Source organism: Nothobranchius furzeri, chromosome 2 (assembly GCF_043380555.1).
Source record: "Nothobranchius furzeri strain GRZ-AD chromosome 2, NfurGRZ-RIMD1, whole genome shotgun sequence".
NCBI classification, from domain to species: Eukaryota; Metazoa; Chordata; class Actinopteri; order Cyprinodontiformes; family Nothobranchiidae; genus Nothobranchius; species Nothobranchius furzeri.
The window spans coordinates 99,903,903-99,916,035 of NC_091742.1; the positions used below are offsets into that span (position 1 = coordinate 99,903,903).

The 12,133-nt window shown below is 38.8% G+C and overlaps 1 protein-coding gene across 1 annotated transcript; it reads right to left on the minus strand.

The window, feature by feature from the left end:
- Positions 1-200: 200 nt before the first annotated feature.
- Positions 201-10,861, minus strand: LOC129166603 (uncharacterized). Its single transcript, XM_054749612.2, has 10 exons — positions 10,501-10,861; positions 9,286-9,378; positions 8,773-8,919; positions 8,041-8,201; positions 6,910-7,046; positions 6,674-6,767; positions 5,090-5,422; positions 4,807-4,981; positions 4,593-4,714; positions 201-3,424 (listed from the first exon to the last, which is right to left on the minus strand). The coding sequence occupies exons 1-10, from the start codon at positions 10,697-10,699 to the stop codon at positions 3,110-3,112; spliced, it is 1,776 nt and encodes a 591-aa protein (XP_054605587.2). The 5' UTR covers positions 10,700-10,861; the 3' UTR covers positions 201-3,109.
- Between the last annotated feature and the right edge of the window lie 1,272 nt (positions 10,862-12,133).

Consider the following 12,133-nt stretch of genomic DNA (forward strand, 5'->3'; position numbering starts at 1 on the left):
TTATAAAATAACACCATCAATGGTGTTGTTTTATGACACTTTGGAGTGTTGTTTTATGACACTTTGGAGTGTTGTTTTATGACACTTTGGAGTGTTGTTTTATGACACTTTGGAGTGTTGTTTTATGACACTTTGGAGTGTTGTTTTATGACACTTTGGAGTGTTGTTTTATGACACTTTGGAGTGTTGTTTTATGACACTTTGGAGTGTTGTTTTATGACACTTTGGAGTGTTGTTTTATGACACTTTGGAGTGTTGTTTTATGACACTTTGGAGTGTTGTTTTATGACACTTTGGAGTGTCACTTTTAAGTGTATTTAACACTAATCAGCACTAATATTTGATTAAATTTTTAACAAGTGTTTTTAACATGTTCTAATTATCAATTTGTTATGATATTGTGAAATTCACAGCAAACACCAGTTTGGTTGTAGTTAAGTGTTTGCAATAGTGAAAACACTCCCATAATCAAAATTTACAAAATTTCACATTTCACATGAGGCAACAGAATAATGTGAAAGATAAATGCCATTCATCTCTATTAAGCCTGAACGTAATTGCCTTTGAGGCTCAAGAAATACAACGATACATAAACAAATTAAATAAAAATCCTTTAATTCCAAAGGTCTTCCAAGCACCAAAACAAACTGGCCACCAATCAGCTGCTTTAATACAACTAAAAATAAAATAGAGGCACAACATACTGACCAACACCACTATGTGCACATTGCAAGTCAAACGGTTTGTAACTGATGAGATTGTCTGCTTTCACAACATCCTTTTCTTCAATCTTAAACACTTTGTAGGCATGAAAATGCTCACTGAAGTTATCGACCACAAGCTTGTCCACAAGGAAGTACGTGGTACTGTCAGCTAAAATGATCTTTCTTATCTGACTAAATACAGGCATTTCATTTTTAACATCACAGCAAATGATTAGTCCTTGTCTGTACTCTGTTCCACTTATTTTGATCCAGGTAGAAGAAAATAAGTCTTTTGGTGCTGCATGCAGCGCTTTTGCAAAGATCTCTGTATTGTCCTCAGTGTCCACATTAAATGATTTCAAGGGTCCATGTTCGATGCGATTTAAAGGTGACGTCTCCCAGTGGTATCCTATGGAGATCTGGTGTTTTTTTGCAAGGGACTTTGTGACATTTTTAAAGTTCTTAACAGTGTTTTTGAAAACCTTATGTTTAGCTTCAAACCTCATGCTCCACATATGTATTAGAGGCCCAATTTTTCTTATGCAAGCAGGATAATGGATCATAAAGTGATGTTTTGGGATGAGATTCTTATTTGGATACAACTGTTTGAACAAGACATGGTGTTCTATTATCAAATGCTTTAGGTGTACTGTCATGCCAAATGTAAGAGACGGAGAAAATATTATGTTAATGATCTGTAACAAAAGCAACAGCAAAGTCCAGTTTGGGTTTCCCTCAGGCAAAAGATCACCTAAAATGAGAGGAAGGTTTCTTATAAGGCAAAGAGTCTGAGTGGAATTGAGCCCTATGCTGTTGCCACTGCTTTCCAGGTTTATCCTTGTAGGGCGATTTTTGCGCTCCAAATACCCGTAATCAAAAGCATAAACTCTTGAAAGGAGATCGCTTTTTGACAAAACATTTTCACAAAGATGCTCCAACAGTAACTTTATCTCATACTGTGCCACCCCTTCAAGAATGTCGTGCATTATGTCCAAAGAGAAATTGTGGCAAACATGAAAGAACTGTAGGCCATTTAACGTTGAATTGCGCTTTAAGCCAAACACTGACAACTTCTGTGGGTCTGACTGCAACTCATTGCAATGCATTTCAAACAAATCCTTTCCACGCAGGATTATCTTAGGGTCATCTTCGTCAAAAACAGTCTGGGCATCATCTTTCTCAATCAAGCACAAACGGCAGAAATGTCGTGCACTGAAAGACTCAATAAAACCCAAAATTGAGTGCATTGCCAAGTTATCTCCAGTTATCTGACATATAGTGCCATGAACTTTTTCAGTTGAGAATGGTAAAGCGATGCCAGAATGCTCCAGTGTTTTGATGTCACTTATTAGAGGTTGTAGAATTGGATCAAATCCATATTTTTTCACATCTTCAGTGTGAAACAGTGCTACCAGATGAATGTTCATAAGAGCAGAGTTGAACTTAGGTGGCAAGTTTCTAAGGACAAAATAAAGAGCACCGACTTTATGGACAGTGCGTTTTGAACCCAATGGGTTTGCAGTTTCAAAGTCGTCATAGTACAACTGAATTTGCAAGGAACTCTGACCTTTGGAGAACAAGGGATGTGTCTTACAATAACTTCCATCACAGAAGTCTTCAAATGTGTTTGTTTTTGATATATGTGCTTCACTAAGCAATTTACAAATTTCTGCATTACGACACATAAATTTAATGGTTTCTAAAATTGGAATGTAAACAAATGTTTCTTTTACTGGAACTTGATCATAGGTGCCTGTTGATTTATTTCTCCTTGTATCGAATCGAACTCCCAACATTATTTCAACAGGCTCCACAATGCCCCATTTCTCTCTGAAATATGCCATTCTTTTAGTTTCGGAATTAAAGCTAACAAAGGGGTTTTCATAATTGTCCAAGCTTTCATTTAATGTAGACCTCACAGGGTCATCCTTGGAGAAATGAGCCAAAATGTCATTTTTTACCTGAGCGTGTAGACCAGTAGCAAGATCTTCCAAATCACTAACAACTGATGAAACAGCACTATTTGTCATACCACTTCCTTGCAGTTTACCAATTATTGAAGCACAAATATGTTTCACATTTGCAATAAGATCAGTTCCTTTCTCCTCAAAGCCATTATTTTCTGGGCTCTGCGTGGTATTTGTTTCGCTTTCTTTAGTGTCACCATCTGAACAGTTAACAGGATTTTCTTCATCAAGACTTTGCGAAAGATCCTTTTCATGAACAGCTAAATGTTTTTTGAAACCTGAATATGTAGAAAACTGTCGCCTACAACGATCTTGTGCACAAACCAACTTAAACCTGGTGCTTGGATAGAAACTATGGTCAAGTCTTAAATGAGTTATTAGTAACTGGCAAGCAGCATGAACAGCTTGACAGATGAAACACCTGAACATTTTTTAAACCTAGTTAAAGAATTTTGCTCGAAGCTCACAAACTCTTGGAGATCCACTTGTTGTTGTAGCATCGATGTTGTAGATCGTTGTTTGCACAAAGGTGAAGAGCTGGACCAGGGACTCATCATAGGACAGGTTGAAAACGTAGTGACATTTGAACAGTTCATCAAAAGCACCCAATGAGCTGGTGGCTTGGCAGGGGATGAGGTGCTTGTCCACAACAATGTAGAATGCACCAGTTTTGTTTGGTGTGCGACCAACTGCAAGAATGTATGGCTGCTTCCCCTCTCGTCTCTGCAGGTGTTCATCAATGCTGCAGTTTGACTGAGAAACAAAAACACATACAAATGAAATAGACATTTTTATAATCGTATTTATTGCTGAAACACTCCAGTATGGTCATCCAGCAACCAACAAATGTATAAAATTTTCCACAAATAGATGGTGAGAAACTAATTAAATGTTTTGCTTTTATGTGAAGGGAATAAACCTATGAAACTGGAAAGAACACTTAATAATCATCAAACTTATATAGCGCTTGTTTAGGACACTCAAAGATGCTTTTATGCACTCTCACATTCACACACTGCCAGTGATGGTAAGCTACTTTGTAGTCACAGCCGCCCTGGGGAGGTCTAACAGAGGCGAGGCTGCCATTTGGCGCCGTCAGCCCCTCTGACCACCACCAACACAGGCAAGTTGGGTGAAGTGTCTTGGCCAAGGACACAACAGCAGAATACACCTGGCGGGGGCTGGAATCGAGCCCATGATCCTCCATTTATGAGGCAAGCAGCTTTACCACCTGAGCTACTGCTGCACCAGTAAAAAAGCAGTTGAGAAATGAGCAACTTCAATTTTTTAAGTGCTTCCTGCATGCTATACAGCAAACTGCATATGGTGTGTACATATGGCAATAAGAAAACTATAAAAAGTACTTTTGTAATGACAACTTGCATATAGGAAATAATCCATGCATCATTCGTTCTATTCCATCTATCCATTTTTAATCACTTATCCAGGGTCGGGTCGCGGGGGCAGCAGCCTAAGCTGAGAGGACCAGACTTCCCTCTTCACAGCCACTTGGGCTCCTCTTGAGAAATCCCAAGGCGTTCCCTGCATTCATTTCAGCCGCTTGGGTAGTGACCAAAAGAAAGATTGCGGATACAAACGGCCAAAATTAGTTTTCTCCACAGGGAGTCTGGGTTCTCCCTTCGAGATAGGGTGGGAACCTCAGTCATCCGGGAGGGGCTCGGAGTCGACTCGCAGCTCCTCTGCGTTGAGAGGAGCCAGAGAAGCTACTGTTCCCGTGACCCAACCCCGGACAAGCAGCTGAAAATGTATGGATGGATAACCAAATAAACAAAATTTGCCTTTTTTAAACTTTGTTTAAATAGAAAATGAAAAGAACGAATGATACACGGATAGGAAATAATAGTCTGTTGCTAATGGGTTACCCTAGTTTATTAGACTGTAATAGAAGAGGCGTATTCACCTTGTGAAAGTGCACCATTTTGTCCACCGCATCACAGGGGCTAATTTTTGTCCTCTTTCGACCAGCAGTGGGTGGCAACAAATGAAGAAGGAGCAGCAGAGAAGCCATATCACTGTCCCAGTCTTTTGGCAGGGAAAAAGAAGGCATATTAAAATTCACAAATAAAAAAGCTTGAGCTTGCTGGACTACAATGCAAGAGTGTGAGTAGCCTTACTGGAGTCATCATCTGTTGAAAGGTTCTCAGCAGCTTTCAGAAGTTGGCGAACCTCCGCTGATTGAGTCAGATTTCGGGCCTCATCAATAACCTTGGGTTTAAATGTCGTGTCCCATTTCTCAAGCATTTTAGAAGAGGTTTCAGCTCCAAGCAACAGTTGGAAGTCTTGGTTTACCTATTAATCATTAACGCATGAAAATGCTTTAATTAAATAAGCACCATTGTCAAAATCTGACCAGCTAAGACTGCAGTCAATTGCAGTCGTATTAAAAATACCACTTACTAGTCCTTTAACGTCTAAAAAACGTGGGAATGTTTTGAAGACATCTGCACTTGTCTGTGGATCATGCACAAGGTCCTGTCGATGTTGAAAGGTCATCTTCATCTTTTGAAAGACAACTGTCTCATCGTTACAGTGAAGAAGAAATGAAACTGCCTCCCTGCAGGCATCTCCATCAAGCTGTTGAGGCACTGTGGTTGCTGTTCTTTTACGGTTTGGTCCTTGCACATGAGGTGAGGTGGCTACCTTCTCTGGCCTCTTATATCTACTCCTGGACATGGTTTTGAGGCGCCACGCTAAATATCCTGTGCCTTTTTCCCCATCATAGAAGTGCTCCTGTCAATGAAATAAAAAAAAAATATTAGAAAATAATGTTCACTCACATATCTCAGAAGAGCAACTTAAATTTTACACAAATTTAATTTTCAAATATGGGGTACAACACACACACACACACAATTTTTTAGACCTTTTTTCTAACTGGTGAATTATATTATGTCAAAAACTTAGGAATGCACTTAGTTAACCGCTTAATTGCCGTTAATGTTGTAACCGGGTAAAATAGTTTTTCCCGGTCAACAGTTTCATATCCTGCTGCTGCGTTTCCGTATAATATATTATGTGCCACTAGAGGGCGCAATAGTAACACTATTATAATGTTTCCCGGGCAACCACAGAAGAAATTAGCTTGTCAAACACTGAGCAATTAGCACTGTGGAAGCAGTTTATTCTTTGTTATTTCATTCCTGGAACACAATAGGCCTCCCAACAAAGTGCTGAGCCTGGCAGAACATGTCAGTGTAATTATTTAGTTTAATGTAAGGAAAGGAAGTATTTTTTTTAAACCGTGGTCTCCAGAATGCGCTTATGAGCATGCAATTGCCAGCAGCGATGTGTATTTGATGCCAGACGGTTCACTGCACAACTAGTTCCGAGTCTGAAGGACATTCCAGCTGTCATCTCACTCTTTTCTTTTTGTTCATAAATGTAATGAGCGTTGTTGGTTGGTTCCGGTTAACCGGCTATTAATCGTTAAGGGGCATCATTAGCCGGTTAAAGAAATTTTCAAAATGTGCATCCCTACAAACATTGAACAGTTAGTCTGAGTAGATTTTTCTTCAGGTATACCGTATTTTCCGGACTATAAGTTGCACTTTTTTTTTCCCATAGTCTGGTATATAAGTCACAGGACCAGCCAAAGTGACTTATATACCAAATTATGTAGGCTATACCGCGCTGCTGCAGGTCGGCTCCGACCCAGGAATGAACTCCCCTGTCCCGCTAGGAGGGTTTCAAACACTGCCAAACTCTGCTGGAGATCGTGGCACGCTGCTGAGTACCGCTGATGCAACAGCTTGTTTTTTATTCTGTTGTTACCAGTACTTGTCTTGCAATGTGAAATGCTTGGTCTCAGATTTTGTAAGAAAAATAAAATTTCACCCCAAAATGCAACTTATTCCAGTGCGACTTTTATGTTTTTTCTTTCTTCATTATACATTTTATGGCTGGTGAGACTTATACTCCGGAGCGACTTGTACTCCAGAAAATACGGTATATATATATATATTTTTTTTATTTTTTACTTACGTAGCCTTTTGGAGAAAAAGGATCCTTCAGTGAAGGAAAAAGCGTAATGGATCCCAGGGCATACTTCTCTTTCTGCTTACGTGAAGGAATCCTCCTTACAACAAAGAAAACGAATACAAACAAAAATTAGTAAGTTATAACAAGGTTTTATAAAACCGTAATTCAGTACATCTTGAAAACCAAACATTCCTTTTGCTAGATTGATCCTTTTAATCTGAATCAGTCCAGTTTCTTACCCGTGCATCTCAGTCATATGACTAGCCAGTATGTTAACAAGTTGCCTGCGCGTGCGATGCTGCAGGGATTTCTCGGACTTGTACTCTTCCAAGACATCCTCACCTCCAGGTTTTACATGCAATGCATTCTCTACCATCTACAACAAGTTGTCAATTAACAGAGACAGGTTATGTCTTGCGAAATAAAACAAAAAGTATAAACCATCATTTTTCAGTTCTTACTAATAGTGCATGGTATAAACTGTACAAGATGTAACCGGTATGATTTTGGCCTACGATAAAGATTTACTATCGGCTAACTGGCGCTTGCTGATGACGTCATTGAGGAGTGCGACAGTTCAGCTCTTTAAGTAACAAGGCTGAGCGTAAACTTGTCCCGCTTTTACATGAATGTTGTCAATCTGCGTCAGCTCTGGACGAAACACAGAGAGCAGAGAGCGTGAAGATGTGATTGTAAAGAGCATGAGGTTACATTGGTTACACAGACCTTGTTTTGTAGTCTGATGCTGAGCAGAAAAACATCCTCAGAACAATATGATACATTATTGAATCATTATCGTTATTTGCATTTTTCACTTTAGTTCAGACAATTTAGAATCTAGTCTGTCACATTTAGCTTGTTTTTAAAATATCTTCATCTTTATTCATGTTATAATTTTGTTGCATTGTTAGGAAAAATAACCTTAACATTAAAACTGAGATGTTGTATTTAGTTAAGTTTAGAAAATTAAATGCAATTTATAATAAATAATATATATTGAAATTTATTGTATACTTTAGAATTATTTGTTATGCAATTTAACTGGGCATGTCAGATTGTTCAAAAACAGTGATTTTTACATTTATAAACAGAAGAGAAGAATAAATCGAGATATATATCATTACAACATGTGCTTCAAAATTTAGCGCAATATCAGTTTTAGGTCATTTTGCCCTTTCCTAGTTCATACTAAAACAGACAGAGCTACTTCCCTGCCAGCCAGTAAAAATAAAAAATAAATACCTGCAGCAGCTATTCATTCAGATTATTTTATCATACAATTTACAATTTTTTATGAAACCATATTTATACTATAGCAATCTGAATTATGCCAATTACAGTAGAATTTTTTTAAAATGAATCTGAAGTACCTCTTTTGCAGCCTCAGACTCTGAAACTTCTGTGGTAGACTTGTTCTTGACCCCAGAGCTCAATCTACTTCCAGTAACAGGGATCCCCAAATCTCTGTGAAGATCACTGTCACTAGACGATAGTGACACGGTATCCGTGAGGGAGGATGAGGTTGAATGAGCTATAAGAAAAAAAATTATAATTTCAAACATGAAGAAAAAAATAACTTGCCAACCTGGTGGAGGAGTGCAGTTCTGAGGTAATTCTGCCATAAGTATATGTGTTTAATAAAATCAGCTAAGTATGAAATATGTTGGTTTCATTCCATTTGTTTATTTTATACTAACATTTCATATTCAATTAAAGAGATTAAGCTATAATTTTTCATGAAGGTAGACAGAGTAAAGTGTGATTAGGGTGTATGGGCTGTTGAGTGCATGTGTAACATAGCTTTTATTCTTGTATGTTTGCACCATGTGTTATCCGCATATTATGTGTAAAGTCCTTATCTGTTTAATTATGTAGACCAATTTGCATTATCTTTTCAATAAAATAGATTTCTTAACAAAATTCAATTTGGCTGGATTTTATGCAACTGCAAACAACCACAATTTTAAATGTTTGCCTTTTGGATACTGTTGCTGATCGTTCGAATAGCCAGCTTGTTACAGCCAAAAGGTATTATAAAAATCTGCACCTGAAGATCCATGAGCATTCATTAAAATAAGATTTAACAATGAAATGAAACTTACCATCACCTGCTGAGCTGTCACTTACAGTCAGGCATATGTCAGGATTGGCCTCTATCAGTTCAAGAAAGATGTCTTCCTCCACTGCTGTATCAGTCTCATCAAAAATGTGCAGTTCTGTGACATCAGGAAGCCCAAACTTGTTTTTGACTAAAAGAAGATGATAACATATGAGGTAAATATGTCTGAAGCAAAATTTAGTCTGAAAGAAAGAAGAACTGTATTTCTAAAGCTACTCTAAAATTCCACATTGCTTTCACTTAAAAATGAAGTTTAGTGATGTGACACTTCAGTCACTAACTTATGTGCATACAAAACAAATTTCAGTTATTTACATTTGCTAACTTAACACTGCAAGTAAACATTTACATGTGATGTGAAAATCTACAAATTCTGCCTTTGTCGAAGACCAAATAAAATTACTAAGAAAAAGGTACAATAAGTATAAGTAGTTTAAAATAACAAAAGATTTAGCTTGTTCAGATTGTTGTGAAGGTACACAAGACAGCTACCCACCTTCACTGATGAACTCCAAATATGTGAACCCTGGCTGTAACCGTATGTACTTCTTGGAACTTTGGTGTTTCACCTTCAGCAACATGATGATTTCTTAGGAAAAAATGTCAAAAGGAGAAAAGTAGTTAGTGTTTGATATAATAAAATAGATTTATTTTAAACAAAACATAACTCAAAGCTGGCATAAAAATGAAAAATTCTCAAGTTTTAGTCTCTATATTTATTCTTGTTGCTTATTCTAAAATTTACATATTTCAAACAAACAAGTGTTTTAAATCAGTAGAAATCTAAACAATATTTAAAGAAAAAACTTAAAACAAGACATTATTCATGCTTAGAAAGAACAGAAATGGAAAATCTTTATATTCTCCGTTTATCCAATGTGCACGGATTGACTCGTTAAATCCGCTTGTGTGTGTTTGGTAGTGACTTTCTCTACTGTTTAAGCACAAAGAAGAACAATTACATGCATGGTGCTTAAAGAAAATAGATGAGCTCGCTCTTATCTGGAATTATAAAGTTCTAAATCCCGCTGAGTCATTCGGCTGCGGGTGTTTCTGCTTCAGAAGCAGTTTGTAGTTTACCTCGGTAGTTTACACGAGGAAAGCAGAACTACGTCCACACCCGACTGAACTGTTCTGTCCCTTATATTTTAACAATGTCAATCGCTGTGTCCTCCATCTTTTTCCCATTCGGAGAGCTATTTTTACCAGTCATGTAACCTGCAGCAGTGGGCTAAAGCTTCACAAACATTTGCCGTTAGCAGCGCGTCTGCCTGCTGCCGAGTGGCTGTTCTTTCCATTGAGATTCTAGCGACCCGTTCTCAAACGTCTATCAAGAGAAAGTGTTGTTTGTCTGTGTATGACCATTTTATGTTAGCATGATGCGAATTAGCTCCCCAAACCGGACAGGCGCCTAAAATTAAGTCGGTGCAACGGGACTTCCGGGAATCTCACGATAATTTCCCGCACATTTTGTGCTGCACTAATTAACTTCAGTCCATTTTCTCAGGGTTTAGGGCCAGCCGAACTAATTTCTAAAAAATTCAAAACGGCGCTAGTCTATAGCTAATCAACTCTGAGGCTACCGAGCATCTAAGCTAGCTTTAGCTGGATACAAAATTTTACATCTTACAGTCTAAAACCGAAATTACATTAAAGTCCCATTTTATGTGCTGTTTATGGCTCTTTATTAATAAATATATGTGGTACTTACCGTTTGACGTTGAAAACTTGACACTGCATCTGCTAGCCCGCGCTGCCTGGAACTTTCTAGAGTTGCCCGCTCTCCTCTCAGACCGGATGTAGAAATGAACTCGACAGGAGAGTTGGCGCTTAACTCGCGCTGTTAGCTCCACCCCAAGAGCTATTTGGACACCGTGGGTGTTCAAACCACACCAGGATTCAACAATCATCAACTCTAAATCATTTTCACCAGAAAATTGACACTAATTAACACTGCAGATTTTGCTGTGTAAGCTTCCTGTGCACAGATTATTAAGGATGCTTGTTTCAGCTGTGAGATTAGACGATAGGGTCAATGAAAACATAAGTTGTCCCACACTCCATGGAAACGTTCAGAGAATCCACAAATAGTGGCTTTCAAATGGTTTTGTTACTTTTTACAAGTTTAGAAAAGCAGCAGATGAGACAGCGTGCCTGATAATTTAGTTTTTCATCTATTAATATTAGAACATGTCAGTAATGTCTGAGGGGCTTTTATAAACACTGTATAACTAATACTCCTGGAGAGGTTATGAATTACACAGAGGCTTCTGGGGAGCCCAGTTATGGGGGGGGCATTTTGCCTTGGACCCCAAAATGTCTTGAAACGACCCTGGGTGTGTGACTGAGTTTTGAGGGTGATCTGAATTGTATCAGATGTATAAATATTACATGTGTGTAACTTATTGTTTTATACTGGTAAAAACGTGTAGTGGAGATAAATCTACCTACATTTTACTTTTCAACACTTTGTTTTCTTGTTTTTTTTAACTATTTCCTGTCCTGTCTGTCTCTCATCTTCCTGCGTCTCCTCTAAACTCTCCAGAAAATCTGCTGCCTGGATTCTTACTTTTTCACCTCAGCAGTTACTTCTGAGCAGATCAAAGGGATCTCCTGACCGTAAAGCGCAGAGCGCGTTTCGATGCTGCGTCAGTGAGGTGACATCACCGCAGCACAGGTGATGAGCTCCGCAGTAGCAGAGCGCTTCAGGCACAAATAAGACAGAAAATAGAGAACATGTGCGGACATGAACGATTGTGTGCTAATTATAGTTTTTTGGTTGTGCCACTTTGAGAATGGACCGTGCGCTGGAAGCAGCTGCCTGGAGCGCTGCGCAACAACGATCAGCGCGCTGTGCCGCTCTCTGTGCTCTCTGCTCAAAAGAGTCCATAAATAATGTAATATAGGTAGAAAACGGCTCCCCTGGATGTGTAGGATATACAGTTCCCCCATAATTCGATCTCTGCTCCTGGATGAAAAACCGGACATTTTCATCAATACAAGAACCCCCCCCCCGGACGCCCGAATAGAGAGTGAAAAGTAGACATGTCTGGGGAAAACAGGACGTATGGTCACCCTAGTTTAATATAAAGCGGGAGATTACAGATACAGTACTTTGCTCGTGCCCTTGCTCCCCTGGGCCCTTTAGAGTTCGTGGGCCCTGGACAATTGCCCAGTTGCCCGTATGGTTAATCCGGCCTTGACCCACTGACAAGCCGACTCTGATCATTGGCAGCTCCATAGTCAGAAACGTGGCATTAGAGGCTCCAGCAACCATAGTTAAATGTTTACCTGGGGCCAGAGCGGGCGATATTAAATCTTATCTGAAACTGCTGGCTAAGGAT

What these genes read in the sequence shown, in the direction of transcription:
- LOC129166603 (XM_054749612.2), bottom strand. Translation starts at nt 10,699, where the DNA reads ATGATTGTTGAATCCTGGTGTGGTTTGAACACCCACGGTGTCCAAATA. An exon ending in CAAGTTTTCAACGTCAAACG is followed by an intron (nt 9,379 to 10,500) that starts GTAAGTACCACA and finishes TTTTTTCCTAAG; the next exon opens with AAATCATCATGTTGCTGAAG. An exon ending in AAATGGTGCACTTTCACAAG is followed by an intron (nt 3,425 to 4,592) that starts GTGAATACGCCT and finishes TTTGTTTCTCAG; the next exon opens with TCAAACTGCAGCATTGATGA.